Source organism: Cyprinodon variegatus, unplaced genomic scaffold (assembly GCF_000732505.1).
Source record: "Cyprinodon variegatus isolate N-32 unplaced genomic scaffold, C_variegatus-1.0 Scaffold450, whole genome shotgun sequence".
NCBI classification, from domain to species: Eukaryota; Metazoa; Chordata; class Actinopteri; order Cyprinodontiformes; family Cyprinodontidae; genus Cyprinodon; species Cyprinodon variegatus.
The window spans coordinates 616,729-635,434 of NW_015150903.1; the positions used below are offsets into that span (position 1 = coordinate 616,729).

Sequence of the window (18,706 nt, forward strand, 5' to 3'; positions counted from 1 at the left end):
ACTATCCAACTTCACAAAACGAGAAAACTATGAAGCTGTTCTCGGAGGAGCAGGCTCAGAGAAATGGGTCAAGAATAGTGCTGTGCTCTGCTATTGTAGTGACTCTGTGTTTCTGCTGCTTCATTAAAGAAGAGTTCAGCTCAGGACAACTCAAAAAACTACGCATTAGCCTGCACACAAAAACACACAAGATGGACACAACACAAAACTCTTGTTCTTTTGAGCATCAAGGCCAATTTCCACCAAGGATGATGAACTGAATGCAGTGTTACACGTTTTAAAATGGGATTTACCAAACATTTAAATCTAGAGACTTCTTAGAGTTCGCATCAGACAAGCTCGTTCTGTGAAAGATGAGAACAGAGTAGGAGATTTTGTTTCTTTTTAGAGCTCTTGTACTGTACTAGTAAATTAATGATTGTCATTTATTTGAAATTGTTACAAATAATAAAGGTCTGTCAGTAATTAGTTTCTATATTCTAAAAGACTGAAAACTATTCAAACTAAAAGATGAGCATGACAAATTATACTGTATTTGTTTTTCAAATTATTTGAAATATGATATGCATAATGAGCTAAATTATTCATCAAATTGAAACAAATACATCATTTTATGAGTCTTTCCTTTGGAACTATTTCTGATGACAAAACCAGCTCCTTTTGTCATCGCTGTAATTTGTCCCTGCAGCTGATATGCAGCATTTGGAATAAAACCCTCCATTAAGCAGCTACACTGCACACGTCTTAGCTTTCTGACTTTGTTACTGTTGGAAATACACTTTCAAGGGCACAGCGTGCAATGTATCACAATAGGGGTAGACTAAGATGTAACTTTGTGTTGACCAGTGCATTACTAACCCCCACCACCACCCAGTAAACACAAGCCTGTGTGTGGCGGTCCTTGCTGTCAGTGGAAACAAAACAAGGGTTTAAAACCTGTGGGGTTAATCCTATCTCTGCAGAAAACAGCTCCAGGGTCACTAAACCCAAACCGTGAAGACAACATCTCCTTGGGGTGAAGATGCAGTGTCTGTCCCCTGGAGAAATGCCACCAACCAACCAACAAACCAACCGTGGTCACCGCCGGGAGGAAGGCAGCCAACAAACTGCATGCATCTTTAAGCCTCGACAAGGACAACCAAGGAGGTTAGAGATTGGGAGGTTTGGAGTTAAGAGGAAGCAGGACACTTGGAAGTGAGAGGAAAAGGGCATCCTTTTTTAAGACTCTCACTCCTACCTCCATCAGACATGGAAAATAGACTAAACTTTGTGCTTTCACTCATATTGACCACTCAGAGCATTTTACACTACCCAGTCACACTAACCAATGCATACACATTCAAAAGACTATATGTAGATTTAGACTAAGACTTAACTTTATTTATCCCTTTGAATTACTCCTTCAGGGTTAGGGTTAGGGTTAGGGTTCTTTCTTCTTTCAACTATCTACAGATGGGCCATTATTACATTCTCAAAATTAAAAACTAGAAGTTTACTTATAGAGCTTTTGCTTTTCTGACAATAATAATATTTTTTTTTGTTCATTTTATAGTGTTTTATAATAAAAAAAGATTTATCCAGTGAAATTTCTTAAACAGAAAACAATACTAAACAACATCAGGAAGAACAACTTACCCATTTTTTTATCCACCAAAGAGTTACATAAACTTACAAAAAAAAAAAAAAAAGCAGATAACATATCAGAGATTGTAGAGGCAGGTTGATATATGCCAATATTCCTATTTTGGCTGATATTGGACCGATTTCCCAAAGATTTTTTTAACAAAATTGTTTGATATGATCATGCTGCTTCTATTTAAAACAAAAAAGCAACAATTGTCAGTATTACTGAAAAAAGTACTACATTGATTATTATGGTAATAATCAACAAAAATTGTCCAATCCTTTAACACAAGTGCATAATGCTTTTCGGGCAGATTCTCCAGTCGTGCAAGAATTTTTTGATCAGGTTGACTTTCAGCCTGATCCTGGGTCGGGGTAAAGTAGGGCAATCAGCCTCTCAAGACCACCTCGCCAACAAGGAATCGTAAGGTCAGGAGAAAATCAAACAATTTCATAATTTAGTCGGCCGTCATGAGATCGCATCACAGCGTCGGGCCGCAGAGCGTAAGAACATGCATTGTGAGCTGTGAACTTTTAAACCCTGGGGTTTCATCGTACAGCTTGAGCTATACCTGAGTGCCACGATGGAAAATATCGCAGTGTATGCCCTGCTCAACTTTCATGTATCATTTTAATTTTGATATAAAGGCTGTAATTTATTTTGTGTGTAATTTTCAGCTTAAATAGATGTCATGTGCAAGACATATATTTTTGCTAATATGTCTCACAGAATCACAAAGTATCAAAGCATGTCGCTTGTGGCCTACAAAAAAACCTGGGTCACTGGTATTTATTTGCATCTCTGTGAAAAGGACTTGAATTAATCCTAGTAGAAATAGTATAAAAATTTAAGTAGCTTCAAAAACATAACTTGAAAACACTAATATACCACTTCAATTTAAAATTAGCACATGCTTACTCATGCCATCTGCCCTCATTTTTTGCTTTCCCTTTACCTAAAATGCGCACATCACCTGAAGCCCAGGGTGTTCAGAGTGGAAAGAGAAAGCAGGACAATGGCCGCCTTTCAGGCTCACTGGGGGGAGGGTTGTGAGATGTATGCGTGTGTGTCTGCGTGTGTTGGGGTGGGGGTGTGGGGGGCTGCTTTTATTTTTGTCAATTGCCTTTTCAAACAGTGTAATGCAGAAATATTGTTATTGGCAGGTCTTTCCACCAGCTCACAGTGAAAAAAAGAGAAGGTGACCTTGCTTCACTCTTTGTTTATATTCACGTCAGTGTCGAAACAGTGTTTAAGAAAGCACAAAAGAGTTTGAGAAAAAGATCAACCTTTTTCTTTTTCTGTCAATGTGCATTAGAGAACATTTCATAATACCGAACACATAGAGGCTTAAAGGGTGATCTTTGGCAAAAAAAACACATATTACTGGCTATGTGTTTTCCAGGGCATATATAATAAAATGCATATAATCTGATGGAATATTGGACCACACAACCATGCATATGTGCGATATCAGACTGTCTGAGAAGACAAATTACCTCATGAGTCATTTATAACTGGCTAAAACCATCAATTAGGTCTTTATTCACAAGCTGGAGATGTGTTCTCTTCTGGGATCTATTCTCCACACTGCTGCCCAGCTAGAAAAACATCCATTCACTTGCCCACAAGCCCCCCTCATGTTAAATAAGGAAAATCACAGTGTACGGTCTGAAGTCAGCCTAGCATGAAAGGAGTTATCTGTGGAAAATGTGGCTGTCAAAATGAGCGGTCTCAAGCGTCCACGTCAGATATTCCAGTCAAACGGAGCAGTGACGAAAAAAAAAAAAAGGGAAAACCAACTCTTTGGGCACTAAGCCATGCAGGTCTAAAGCCTGCAAATACAATGGGAAATTGACCATGAATAAGATCAACAAAAGGAATAGTTTATGCTTAGAAAGAGTTTACATATCAGTTGTAGATCCTAAAAATGTTTTTCTCCAAGAACAAACAATAAACTGTGGGCAATCTGATGTCTCTCAATAGCGCCCCTCTCTGGCTTGAGGAGATAGAGCTAACCTGTAAGCGGCTGTTGGAAAATCTCCATCTTACATTCGAGAGTGGACAAGTTATACATGTAAATTGCATCAGTATTTTTAAGCAGATATGAAAACGCAGCTATGGTAAAAAGTGGCGGAATTTAGGTCTCTATATTTGTTAAAAAAATAAATAAATAAACTGTACAGCACTTTTGATCACAGAAAAACATTGCGTTCTAGTGTGGTGACTAACTGCATAAGCAAGGATTTTTAAATATATGTTCTTAATATTTGAATAGTGTGAGAACAAAAGAAGGAATAACCAAGAACAAATGCATGCATCTGTTAGAGGGTTGACAGGCCAACATAAAACAAAGAAAGTGGAGCATTATTTTTGTTGTTCACATACCAGAGTATAAGTCTTCCATCAAGCTTTGCCCACATGTACATTGCATAAGACAGTTAATATTTTATAGCTTCAGAGAAGAGTCATATAGAATGCTACCCCACGGACTGAGCGCCGTGGGCTGAAAAAGGGAGCTAAAAGACAGATCGCTCGGCTGATAGCAGCATTTCAGCACTTGATCTGACCTTGGAGTGATTACTCTGAAAACAAAACCATGGACATTTATGTGTTGGGAAAAGCAAGTGAAACATGTACGCCAATAACAAAGCAACAGTTCATTTTTTCTCTCCAGAAAATAAAAGAAATCTACTTTTTGATGAATGAGCACTTTTAATACTATTTATAGTGTTTAAAACTATTAAATCATGTTAAGCTTGATCTGGCTGGGCGGTGTTAGAAAAATCTTGAATAAACACATTTTTATTTTTGCTTCATGGTTTTTTTTTTTTTATACATGCTGAAAAAAAGTTCTTCAAGTTGCTCGAGCAAGGTCGCAGGAAAAGCTTTTAGTCATTAAACGTTCTAATTTTCCAGTCTGCACACACAGACACCCACAAGGAATCTCCTCTCTGTTCAGTTGCAGGGTGCTTTCTACAGGATTAGCATATCCACAACTGCAGCCCAGCCACCAAGCACCCCAGGCGACAGGGCTGCTTCTGTCCGCCGCGTAGCACCTCCACAAGGGTCACGGCCAAGAGTCCTCCCCCCTTCTTCCACGGCACACCGAATAACAGCTGCTCTGCTAAAGCACATTGACTGAGCATTGACTACTGCCTGTTAGACTCATTTTCAACCTAATTGTCAACAAAAAAATAATAATCATTTAAAAAAAAGCACATTCACAGGTCTAGCAAGAGGCTATGAAGTGGCATAGAAAATAAATTTTTTTGCAACATTGTTACAGTTGCTGCTGGCGTTTTTTTTTTGTTCCTTGTATAGTGTCATGTTTTAATCTTTTACGGGTGGCTGATCATTTCGCACTACAGTCTTACGTTTGGCTGCCATTTGTGTGGCAAAACAAAAATGAAAACTCATGAGAAAATGTAAAGAAAAATAGAGAAAAGGAGAAAACAAAAGTATGGAAACACTTAATATATAATTAATATTATTGTTTGTTTTGTTTTTATCACTTTTTTTGCACCAATTATTATAGGACATATATATCACCTCGCAACCTAATATATTTCTGATTTTTTTTTTTTTTTTGTAATGGCACAACATGACAATTGAAAATCTCAAAAAAAAATGATAACTTGTAATAAAACAAATAAAAGAAAATGTATTTTTATGCGCTATTTGAAAAAGAAAATGATACATTTTCAATAGAGCTGCTAAAAATAAAACTTTAATTTTAAAAGTTATGTTAGACCTGTTACATGTATTTATTGTCATAATGCATAGATATAAGCAAAAATATATAATGAAATATAACTTAGTCTTTCTGCTCTTACAGAGTAACAGCAGTAAAACTAACAGGATAATTGGATGTGCCATGAGCCTTGTAAGACCCTGCTGTTGGCTGTAGAGCAACACAACATATCGAATAACAGTTATAACCTCAAAAAACATCCAACTGCTAAAAGACTGCTTGGACAGAATGTTATGTAGGATCTTACATTTCAAACGTCCCATATTAAAGCTCTGCATTTCTGAAATATGATATCTACTTTTAGTGCCCGAGATGTTAACAGAGAGCAGTAGTAGTAAACGAAGTGAGCAGTCAGAAAAATATTACTTTTTATTATACTCATCAGATGCATTTTAAATAATTAAAATTACATTTCTTCCTGATATTATGCAGCATGAGAATTTTTTTACAGATAGAACAATGTCCTTCTGTAACTCCTCCTCAATTGGCCAAGAAACTCTCAAGATTCCAGCAATTTAAGCAGTTTTCTAACCATTACTTTTCGGAATCGTAATACTGTAAATCAACACCCACATAGTTTCTAGACTGACCTTTGCAGATTTTTTTTTTATTTTTTTTTTTATGACAAATACAAAAACAAAAAATATGAGTATCTATTTGTATCTTTGAATGCTCAACGGTTTATGCCCAGTTAGACCCATGACTCAGAATTACTTTAAATGCACAGTCACGCTTATACCCAAAATACATGCACAGATGAAGACAAAGCAGACGTGACTGTAAGAATACACTACGTATAGTGAAAAAGGTGAAGCAGCTTTTACAGCCATATTCTGCAGCAAAATACGAATCACCTTGCAAAATATGCTTAAAAAAACCTCCATCCATCGGCTTATAACACCGTGCGCTTCAAGGAGAGTTATTAGTTGCTACTTTCACATTCACAAGCCAACTTTCTGCTTCGTTACTTCTTGCCCATATGAGCATGACCTCTCTTACTGAGAGTGAGTATGACCTCTGAGCTTTTTTCCCTACGATTTAAGTGTGGAGGTCCTCTGAAAATGTCTAATTGTACTTTTTTTTTCTTTGTGCCTGGCAAGGGATGGAGGCATGCAAGGGAAGAAAGAGGGGAGAGAACGACAGAGAAAACCGCTAAGAGCTACAGGGCAACACAGCAGAAAGGAGTGGAGGAAGAAGAGGAAAAAGAAAGTGGCATCTTTTTACAATCACAACCGAAACATAAAGATAATTCCACCTATTTCCTTACTCTTAGTCTAAATGCATGAGATTAAAGACAAATTAAATGTTTGCTTTTTTCTTTACACCGAGTTTTCAGTAGAATTTATATGACTCTTAACAAGCAGGGTTTTTTTTTATATATTAAACTTGTTTTTTCTTCACAAAAAAAGAAAAGAACAGAAAAGGAAAGGAAAGCATGTGTGCCAAGGAGACAGAAAACTAGGGTATTATTCAGTATAACAGTTTGTGAGATCCTGGTCCCACGCTGTAGTTGTGAAACACAATGTTGGACTAAAGCCACCAACACAGCAAGCAACTCCACCTCAGCCTCAGTCAAGATTACCGACACAGAAACGCAAAGCAGAAACAGCCGCTGGGGCACTGCCTGCACAAATAACTTCAACCCAAACTTATACTTTATATCATTCAATATTTTTTATTATTATAAAAAACAATAATTAAAACCCTTTAAACACTAAACAAAGCTTTTTAATGTAATTTTTGTGCCGTTTTCAATTTCAGCTGTATTTTCCATATCAGAGGTAAGAACAAAATTAAAAGAAACTGCCATCTTCACTCCCCTCCATGGTTTATTCTCTTGTCTATATCCAAAACAAACTCACTCAACCATTTTAATGGACAGATAGTGTGTACGCTCCTGTAGTCCCCACGTAATGCTTTAAACTCCTAATTACACATTTAGTGTACACATGACAAAGTTTTATTAACTATTCAAGATTCTGCATTGGGATTTCCTTCTGTTCATTAAAGAGGAATGAGTGAGCAACGACTGATGTATTGATGGACCATTCAACTTTGTCCTTGACTGGCAAAGAATTTCCTCCATGTTTAGCAAATGCATCTAAACCACACACTTTCAGCATTCTCAGTCTATAATCAAATAAACCAGCAGCATTTAGTTTGATGTAGTCTTTTGAGCTTGTTAAAAGAAAAATCTGATAAATGTAGAGGCCAAGTTTAAATGGAGATATTTGCAATTACGTCTGTTTGATTTAAAACTACTACATCTATCAAAGAGTCGTAACTGCTCACTTCTCTTTTCCATTATGTTTCCTTAAACATAACTGAATCAGCACATCGTGCCTCAGAGAATACCAGAAATTGGTTTCTGACAAGAAACACAAAAAATTGTGCATCTTTTAGAAATGATGTAAATGTGAAGAATCCAATTTAGGTGCAACAGATTATACAAGAAGGATTTTACAACAATACGCCTAAAACCAGAGAAGGGCATTGGTGGATTTTCCCTTGACTGGATCTGATCAGATAAGTAACAAGAAAACATGTTTAGTTTGTATATTTCATTTCATTAAATGCATCAAAACTAAAAATGCTGATTCTCAGTCTATAAGAACTTCTAAGCTTGTTTTAACTATAAAACAACCAAGATATAAAAAAAAAACATTTACTTTACTTTCAGTTGAGTTTGAAACCACTTAATGCAAAGCCTATTGTCCTCTGGGTTTTTGGTGCCATTTTTAATTGGAATAATGTTAAATAAAACACTGAATAAAACAAAACTGTAAAAAAAAAATCAAACTACCTATTTCAGCTTTTAATTCAATGGAAATCTATCTAGGTCGCAAAAAGCCTTATTGGTGCACCTGTAAAGTTTATTCTTTTATTAGAAAGCTAAAATTAACTCTAATATTTAGCCTGAATGATTATATTAATTTCACAATTGTAGAGTGAAAAATATTCCAAAGCTTTAAGATGAAAAAGAACAAGCTCCAGGTGCATATGGTACATTTGCAAAGAGTATTGTTAGAATAAAACATAAATTGAGTCATCTGCTAATATCTTCCTAACAAATCCCATGATTAGATATTTTCTACCATCATGTGTATCATGTGGATCTCGCTCAGTGTGTTTGTTTGTTTCCATGAATCCGAATCAGCAATGCTCTCAATGAGACCATTCACCCCGAGTGAAAGAAAAAGAGACACAGCCAAGTTCCAGGTCTGTACCAATTTTCTACAGTAATGCAGCTGGAGAGGGACTCCATATTTATTAACTCGCACATCAATACGATAAGTTCACCAACTTTCTCGCTCTGTGCTTTAAAGTTATCTCCCTGGCTCCTGAGCCGCTACAGGGTTCAGAGGAAAACAAACTCCACTTAGAGTAAAGTAGTACGGACTGAATTTTACAGAGCTGCAGCCTCCTAGAAAACCTGTTTTTTTTTTTCCTCAGGCGAATTTCAATCTGAGAAACAGATGAGGCTCAGGAAACTATCTATTACTCAGGTTTTACTGGAGTTCAAAGAAAACAGAGCATATAGATCAGAGCCGTTAATGGGTCACATCTGAGATTAACAGCAATTTATTGAATTCTCCCATTTTTTTCTCTTCCATAGCAAGTGGGAAAAATGTTGGCACATGTGGAAGGTTTTAAGGTAACTAAGCAGCCCCTCAACTCAAAATTCTGTTTTTTTGAGTTAAAAAAATAGCACAGCCCAGATAATGTGTGCCTATCAATAGTAGGCATCAAGATCTAACTCAGTAGTGTATTTACTTCCATTAACAAACAGTCAGGGCAAGTCTGCGTATAGGCACCCAGACCACACCAGTCATGCTCAACGGTTTATCAGGCTGGGAATCTACACACCCAGCTCTGACTGACCCCGACTCAAGCCGAGGGCACACAGAGTCGCCTCTTCCTTTTTACTCTCTGCAACCGATTTCAAGCAATAAATAGTGTTTTTTTTTTTTTACTTTAATCTCAATGTAATAGTTGCTCAACAAATTTAGCGTGTGCCATTAATGACTATGCACAGTAGGAGGTTTATTTTAGTCAACAAATAAAACACTAAGTGCTGGTGGCTGTTGAATTAAAGGTCTTGGTAAACTCTGCCAGGCGGCGATCAGAGTTAATAAGCAGAGGACAAGGCTGTACAGTGTGCTCTATGAGGGACTTTTGGAAGGAAATGCTGTCTGGACAAGCAGTTTACTCAAGCTTGAACCAGAGGGAGAAACAAGGTTTCACATCTGACAAACTTTTTGAAAAGGCAGGTCAGATTAAACAATCTTTGAAGACCTTTCTGAACTTCAAGTTAAAAGTGTTAATTTGCATCAAACAATTGTCTTATTTTTAATTAATATGTATTTTTCTTTAATATTCTGCTCTTCTGCAACATGTGCCAAATAACTTTTTAAAAGTTTATTTTTTAGGAAAACATTAGAACCTTTTGGGGCAAGAGAGATTTAGTATATGTAATTGTTTGCTTGGACTATAACTTGACTCTTCTTAACAGAGATCCATTTTAACTTTTATTATTTTCTTACTTATTTTTTGTGTGTAAAAAAAGGTTTAATTTTCCACAGCATGAGGGTGATTCAAAGTAATTACTGATAAGGCACACAATTGTTCTGCACAGTTTAAAAAAGAAAGAGGGAAAAAAATAGAAACTATGTAATTATCTGAATAAAAACAATTATTCTAATCTGATTTTGCCTTTCCTTCTTAAAAGATCTTTACAGTAAAACAATTGTACGGGACTATTTTAGGGTTGTTGTTTTTTTTGTTTGTTTGTTTTTTTGCCTAAAAGGAACTTTTTAAAGTTTTTCTAAGAAATAAAACTAAATATTTGGACTTGTTTGTTTAGATTTTAATAAGAATTAAATGTAACAAACAATACTATGAGAGTACTATTAGAGATTAATCACTTTTTTGTTCCTGTCTCAGCCTATGCAGTTTGACTTGAATAGACTTGATAAAGCTTTTTACGCCGAAAGGCCTTCGTTTTAAGTGCAGCCGAAAGTTTAAAATAATGTAATCAAACTAAGAAAATAGGATCTATATAAATGAGTTGATTGATCAGAGCTGATAATGCTGCAGCGGATCTGGGGGAACACTGGTAGAAAGGAAAGCGACGCAAACTCATATTTATTTACGGTTCTCTCCTTACGGTGCCGCGCGTCTCGCAAAAACGCACAGCCCTCATGCAGTTTGCCATCTGTTAGATGTCTTTTCCTATCTGTCCGATCCGCACCAAGAGAATCCGACTGTGCCGAATAAAGCCTGATGTTTCATTCAGAGCAAAGCGAGGGAAGGAGGAACACATCTGCCTGCTCCGTGCGCTGCTCCAGCACTTACTTGGTGTTGGTCCGGTTCCAGAAGACGGCGTAGCGGTCGGCCACCACTTTGGATCCGGGCTCCTGGCTTAGAACACACATCAGCAGCATCAGGCAGATGAAGAGGATCATTTCCACTTGCAGCATCACTACACCAAAAACTTGGATAGTCTATTCCGCCTCAGTGTGGAGTCAAATATGGGGATGTAGAGGGGGGGATGCCTTAACCGGGACAGGTGACCTGGTCGCGGTCACATGTGGACCCGTTTCCCTTTAGAGGATCTATCAAGGTTACAGGAATGGAAAAGAGAAAACATGCGCAAGTAAAGAGGAAATTATCGTTCACTGGTGGGGACAGATGAGGTGACACTTGCGCAGGTTGAAGGAAACCTAAAGTTACTAAATCAAAGGCGCTTTATTTGTAGCTGGGTGGTGAGGGGGGGATCCAGACAGAATATGTCTCCCCCCTCCTGAGATGTAGAAATAAGTGAGACAAGCGCAGAAAGCAAAGAATACGAAGAACAACACTTGGTGTCTCCTGTGGCGCCGTACAGTGTCAAACCCCCCCTCTGCGCTTTCTGGGTGTAGCCTGTGTCAGGGCCAAAGTGACAACTGCTCAAGCCTTCGCTCCAAACGCAGGAAAAGAGTGCAGATTAGTCCGAGACGTGATGGAGAGAGGGGGGCTTAATGTGGTCCAATGACGCTGCGAGGGCGCACGTCAGATGTCCATGTTATTATCCCGGTAACTTTCTGAAGCCATGCAGTCAGTCAGTCAGTGCGTGCCTGGGAGAAAGATGAGTGGCAGCGTTAGAGCGCTGCGTAAAAGAAACCCAAAACAAACAGGAAATAAAACGCTGTCATCCTCTTCTGTACGCAGTGATCCGCCGGAGGTGTCACGGCCGTGGCGGGGAGGAGCCCGACTCTGTGGTCGCGGTCTGTTTTCTTTTTTTCTCCTCTTTCTCTCTCTCTCTCCTCTATAGACTCTTGATTTTATCTCCGCATTCCAAAGTGTCCTCCTCATATACAAGCCATCGCATTACGCGCGCAAGTGGAAAAACGCAGCGCTCTCCCATGTGCGCACTCCTTTTTTTTCTGTTTTTTTTCTGTTGATTTTTTTCTTCAGTTTTTAGGGGTTTTGGGGGGGAAACGCCGGTACCCAGTGATTCAGTGAGGAGGAGGACAGAGATGGCAGCTCCAAGCAAGCTCCAGACGCCGACTGAGAGTGGGTTTGGTTACAGTGGAGCGGGGGATAGTCTCATTGGTGTGCGACGATTTGAATGGGCGTGACTCCAACGGGAATAAGCCCCGCCCACTTTTTAAAGTCGAGGTAATTCAATTAGAGAACGGTAGAGCTGGAAGGGGGAAGAGGAGAGAGGTTCTTAGGTCAGGGAGCGCTTTTTAGATTCTCTACTGACAGGATCCACCAGATAAGCTCCGTTTGGTGCTATTTAATTACAAGCAAATGGACTGGGCACAGCACAAAAAAAAAAAAAAAGGGGGGGGGGGAATGAAGGCAACAGAACCTTCAGTAAAAATGTATTAATATCAAATTTGTAAATATTCTAGCCCTGCATAGTTTATTACCTCATTTTCCACTTATCAGCTAATATTTATTTATTTCCTCTATTATAGTTATAATTTTTTTAATGTATATCTATTTGAATAAGGCTATTGTAAAAATATTATTTCATACTGGATTAAAACAAAAAAAAATATATTTTTTTTAGTTAGTGGACTTATAAATTTATTATTTAAAGCAATGTTATCCAATATGTTTTATGTATTTATATTTGTATTGATTTTTTAAAAATAATTTACCCCTGTGTTGTCAAAATATTTAAAGTTATTGCCCATATTTTTTACTTTGCCGGCACACGGTAACGGGTAAAAATAAATAAATATTGCCATTCATATTTAAGCTTTAAAAAAACGATGTCAATATGGATGTCACTGTTTAAAAGAAACAAAACCTCAGAGTAACAGCCTGAGCCTGAAGTCTGTTTGTGCAAAAAGAAGGTGTGCGGTTTGCCACAAGGACTCCATGTGGTTATTGCAGAGCAGCCGTGTTGAAAAGCCGCGCTGATGGCTTCCAGTATACTAAAAGCCCTGTAGCTGTGAATCACTGATTCGGCCTTAGACAAAAGTAAGCTATGATCATCTGTTGTTGAAATACTCATTTAAAGCCTCGTAGCATGGAAAGAGACCCAAAGCAGAATTTGGACTGCAGGCTCGTTTTGGTACTAATTTGATGCTTTGCATATTGTGCATTTAATGCTGTGGCTGTTTTGATATAAGCAATATGGCTAAATGCCAAGGGCAGCAGAGAAAATTCTCAGTAACCCTCCACTGAGTTATGTTATGCTCATGAAGTTAAGAGCTGTTATTAGAATGTGGTTTAAAAGTTTCCTTTTGGAACAAGTATAAGGTTTGACTAGTTTAGCATCAGCATTAACTCTATTTTCAAACTAGAAATAAACATGTGCCTGGTATCTAGTTGCAAGATTAAATGTTTTCTTAAAACCTTGTTCAAAAACATTTTAAAGAACAAGTGATACATTATTACACACAGAATGTATGGAAATCACTTTAGTAGATCCAATTATTAAATTCTGAAAAAAAAAAAAAGATTACAGCGTAAATTAAGTTTTTAGTGAGTGAAAGCAGAAGAGATGTTTAAAAAAAACTTTAGTTGCATTAAACAATAACTTTAAATAAAGCTTTGAAACCATTATTGATTTTCTTTGTATAACCAGTCAATTTTGTCTGTTTTTTATCTTGAATAAAATATCAATAAATGAAAATAAAAACAAAGTTGCTTCTCGGTCATGTTAGGAGAGCATTCAAAATTATCCTCAGTCTTAACTAAACTCTATGAGCACATCTTAAGTTCCATTTTACATCTTGGTATTTATCTTTGTTATACTTTCAGAATGACATCCTGTTATATTTAGACTTCAACTGTGTCTTCAATATGATGGCTGCTGTTGGCCATCAAGAAACCAAAAAAGAAAAACAGAAGGAAAGTCAAAGTCAGGCTAAGAGGGGAGCTAATATTTCAAGATAATCCTCTTGACCTGTTCTCTTCCTCTTGTGTAAACTGAGGACTGCTCACTTGTAGCTATCACCACACACACTGACAGGAGGGGCGCTCTTGCTGCAACTAGACACTGATACTACTGCCGCACCACACAAACTCTGGGAAATGTCCCTTTTTCTCTGCAGAACCTACATTTAAGAGAAAAGACACTATCAGCCACCAGGCGTGGAGGAATGGGAAGGTCAGCCCAGAGGTTAGTAGACATGGTTGTTTTCACACCTACTTTACAGCCATGTCTGTATTCTTCTCCTGGTTATCCTCATCTCTGTCTCACATGCAGTAAAATAAAGTTGATAACACTCACGTTCAACTGAATATCCACTCAGCAAACACCCCCAACTGCATTCAGTTTCTCCCAATATTTGTCATCCTCTTCTCAACTTCCTATTACAGGCTAGGTGTCAATTTGTTGATTTTTATTTATTTGGATATTTCAGCAGAGCAGTTGAAGTATGTTTCTATATTAGGAAAAAAACATCATCTTTTCTATTTGACTGTTTAATGAGAACGAATATAAAAAGTATAATATTTTATTGCAGGAAGATAACAGTTTCTAACACTAAAGTCTTTTAGGGCTTTTTGCGTTTTAATATCCCTATGTTTATTTATATGTCTTCTTATTAAACAGTGCAACTCACACTTTATGGATGCAATCATTTATTCCCAATAAAGCAATTAAACTCTTCACATTTTTATAGTACACTATGATTTGAGTCAAACTTTTTGGTAATGTCTCTTTGATAAAGGATAACTGGCTTCATCAAGAGCTTGAGTTTGATATATTGAAGTCATTCTGGCCAAAAATGACAAGGATCTGGCTTCAAGCCTGAGGTTTCTCCCTTCTTAGATTTAGTGATCAGCATGCGCACCCACCCAGGGTCAGAGGGAGGATGGGATGGGGGGAAATTAGTGTCAGGCAGGTGAGATAATTTATTATTAAGTTATTAATTTATTTATTAACTTTTATTAAAATGACTTTTCTTTTCTGATAAAGGAAGTACGTAAGTAAATCATAACAATTACTCATTAAAGTAGAATAAAATGCGGCTCTGTTTTCCTGGTATAAGAATGGTGATTCGGGAACACCAACTAGCAATTACAGACATGAAAGGAACCCTTTGAATTGGTGCTTTTGAAAATCTCTGCCAATTAACATCCTATAACCTGCATGTAAAAAGAAAAACATTTTCAAAGCATAGATTAAAACTATACTTTCACCTTTTTGAAAGGAGATGTCCTGCATCTGCCAATAGATGTGACTTTCATTAATCATATACTGGGCAAAAATAATCACTAAATCACATAAAAGGTATAAACACAAAGGCTGTGGTTGTTTGCTTTTCCATTTATAAACCGTAACAGGTTGGAGTTAAATGCATAGACAGTGTCTGAAATTCAGCACGGTTGTTCTGTAATTATGTATAGACACAGAACCATGGTATTAGTTGAATTTAGGAGGCTTTAATATCTAAAGGGAAAAAAAGAGAAATCAAACTGTTTACCTAATGGGCTGAAACTGAGTCCAGCAACCTTTTAAAGAAGCAAATTGAAAGGCTTTCAAACACATTCAAACAGTTGATAAGCCCTTTTCTTAAGTACAAGACAAGACTGGGCTGTAATCCAACAAATAAAGAAACTAAAGTAGAGAGAACTAGAACAAGAATAAATCAGGGATCTTATACCATACCTTTTAACAGTATGTTTTCCAGTCTTTTGCAAAATGGTTACTGTCTACCTACCTAAAACGTTACGGTGTTTTGATTTTGTAAGATAAACTAACTCCAAATAGGACACGATTGTGAATTTAAAAGACAAATAATTGCTGATTTTCAGTGTAATGCTTTTTTAACCTCTTCATTCTCAAACATGTACTTGTCGTCTTCCTCTCTATCAGGTTCTGGGTCGTGGGGGCAGCAGAATCAGCAGGGACTTCCAGACCTCCCTCTCCCCACACACTTTCTCCAGCTCTGCTGGGGAAAGCTAGAGGTGCTCCCATCCCCGCCGAGAGTCCATCCAGCATTTCCTGGGTCATCCCCTGGGACTCCTTCCTGCAGAACACCTCCCAAGGAGGTGTTCTAGGCAGCCAAGAGGTCCATGATTACTCTGGAGAGATTTGGGAATTTCACACTACAAGCGAGAAAATCATTTGTGCTCTGTATAAATATCTTTTATGGAACAGACGTGAGAGATGATTCTCATCTTCCAGCAGGGCAAAAACTGTAAACATACAGCCAGTGGGTGGAATCCCATCTACTCTCTTTACACTGCTCTGTTATCCACAAAACAGACATAGTTGTGAGGTTTATGGACAAAATCCACCAGAGGGTCTCATATATAATAATTATGAGACCTGCTACAGAGAAGAGGTCCACAATCTGACACAGTGGTTTTCCAGGAAAAACCTTGCTGGGGTGTGTTGGCCTAGTGGTTAGAGCAGTGCGCTTGTGCTTTGAGAAGGTTGTAAGTACCCAGTTCGATCCCCACAGCCTCCACTCTGGGTTCCTGAGCAAAAAAACCTTAACCCCATACTGCTCCCTGGGCACTGCACAATGGCAGCCCACTGCTCCCCAAGGGGATGGGTTAATTGCAGAGGTAAATTTCTCTAGTGTGAGATCAATAAAGTTTAAATTATTTTTATCCTGAACACCAGTAACCATAAGGAGGACATAGTAGACTGCAAGAGGTCCAGGAAACCTGACTTTGCTCATTTCTGCATAGACTGGAAAGTGGTGTAATTTATGGCTGTGTAAAGTTCCTGGGCATTCACGCTTACTCTGACCTCTATTGGAACTCCCATGTGGTGAGGAAGACCCAACAACAGCACCTATTTCTCAGAAAGAATTGACACTTCTACAGCACCATGATTTAAAGCATCCTCAATCTCAGCATTAAGTTGTGGTATGGAAGCTGTCTGGCACAAGGTAGGAAGGATTTAGTCCTGATAGTGAAGATAGTGAGTGGGATTGTCGGATGCCTTCTACCAGATCTAGACACAGTCAATGGGACTTGCAGAAAAAGGTCAAACCAATTACTAAAGGTACCCCACCCACTTCCATCAAGAAAATAGTTTCAGCTGCATTAAATCCAGAGCAAATAGACCTAAAACAGTTTGTCTCTCAAAGATTTGAATTTCCTATAAGAATTTCCTCCCACAGTCCAAAAACATTACTGTTAGATTAATTGGCCTCTCTAAATTGTCCTTAGGTGTGAGTGTGTGTCTGCATTGTTGTGTGTCTCTGTTTTGCCCTGTGGCAGACTGGCGACCTGACCAGGGAGCACCCCGCCTGCGCTTAGGCTGCCGAAGATAGGCACAGGCCCCACTGCAGCCGTACATAAAAAGTTGTGTGTATTTTGAGCACTGTAAATTGCGCTTTACAAAAAAAAGTCTGGTTAGATAAGATTGGCTTACATTTGAGAAAAAATTATTTTATCATCAGGTATAAAACATGCGTCTGTTTCTAGGGATAACACTGTAATCCAAAGCACAAGTTAGCTTCAATAAAAACCCCAAAATAAAAACTTAGTATCAGTTAATGTTATTTATTGGATGAAATAAATACAAAAAAAAATCTCTCTTGACAAATTATTTAATATGACCTGCTACACCCAAACTCACACATTTATAAGTCAAGATCAAAAAGCCACTGTTGCATTCAAAACTCTGAGCTATGTACATTAATAAACTTGACACAGGCCTTTTTCATTACATATGAACTCATGAAGAACATTACCAACCCCCATATTACCCAACGCTTTCTTCCTTAGGATGCATATTAGATTAAAGATTTCATTGTCACACTCAATGCACTTAGAGTGTTGGCAAACTAAATCACAAGGAGACAGCATGTCATAGAAGAGACACCTTGGGTTGACTAAGTCATGACAAGCCAGCACAAATCGATGAGATGGACTAATCGGATGTATCTGCTGGGACAAGCTCTGCACTGAATCCAAATGATAGACACCAGATGGGGACTGATGCTGCCATTAGTACACAATCAGTGCAGCAGACACAGAAATGTAAGGACAGGGGCCTCCTATTCATCGAGGCATCAGCTTTTCAGGAGGCGCAGTCAAGGTCCCCCTTTTCAGAGAGGAAGAGCAGGAGTGTATTAAAGAGGATGGATCGTCTTTGTCTGGGCAGGTGCAAAAACATGTAAACGCACATGAAGAGAAATATATTGAAGAAAGAAAATAATAAGCACTTATTTGAACATTCCAAGGATATAAAATTCTAATCACGGTAAATCTTTTATGTCTATAAACTGAGGGGATGAATCGTGCACTTTTAGTTATTAGATTACTATTTTTAAAGCAGAGAGGCAGCAAACTAATTGAAGTTTCTGCCAGATAACAGAGCTTGTCACTCTATGCTCATGGCTGAGCACAGCCACCCTTTAGAGCAGGGGTGTCAAACTGGTTCCAGAAAGGGCCGTGTGGCTGCAGGTTTTCTTTCCAACCAAACAATAGCACACCAGACCTCTTTCATATCATCAAGTCATCATGTTCAGATTGGACTCCCTTGATGAGATGCTTGGAGTCTGGTGTGTTATTGCTTGGTTGGTAAGAAAATCTGCAGCCACACAGCCCTTTCTGGAACCAGTTTGACACCCCTGCTTTAGAGGAAGCTACTTTTGTGTATGGGTGCAATAGCTCATATGTATTCAGTGCTTAATTGAGTCAAATAAATCTTAAAAAAGGTTTGGTTTATGAAAGTCTTGTTTCCTTTCCTCTCCATCTGTTTCCAAAGAGTTTTTGCTTTCTCAAATAAATTAAGACATGCCCAGTGGTTGTTTCTTAATGCCATTAGTTAATGGACACTTAAAAACTCTTCCATCTTAATGTCAACATCTGCCACTGGTGTAAATTGTTTGACTTAAAGTCAGCTTTTTAATGTTGCC

General features: G+C 38.0%; 1 protein-coding gene and 1 long non-coding RNA gene across 3 annotated transcripts in view; one reads left to right on the forward strand and one right to left on the reverse strand.

Moving 5' to 3' along the window:
* The window catches only part of efna5 (ephrin-A5), a 127,299-nt gene extending 115,469 nt beyond the window's left edge, over positions 1–11,830 (reverse strand). Inside the window, exon 1 of one of the 2 annotated variants that reach the window (XM_015389152.1) lies at positions 10,731–11,830. In XM_015389152.1, coding sequence (XP_015244638.1) covers positions 10,731–10,855 — 125 coding nt within the window. In that variant the 5' untranslated portion in view covers positions 10,856–11,830. The remainder of the gene's footprint in view (positions 1–10,730) is intronic. The other variant, XM_015389151.1, reaches the window with a different exon arrangement.
* Positions 11,831–11,898: 68 nt separating this feature from the next.
* On the forward strand, positions 11,899–18,243 carry LOC107093851. Its single transcript, XR_001481631.1, has 3 exons — positions 11,899–12,035; positions 13,931–13,998; positions 15,700–18,243. It is a non-coding gene; the product is annotated as an uncharacterized LOC107093851 (long non-coding RNA).
* Positions 18,244–18,706: the final 463 nt, after the last annotated feature.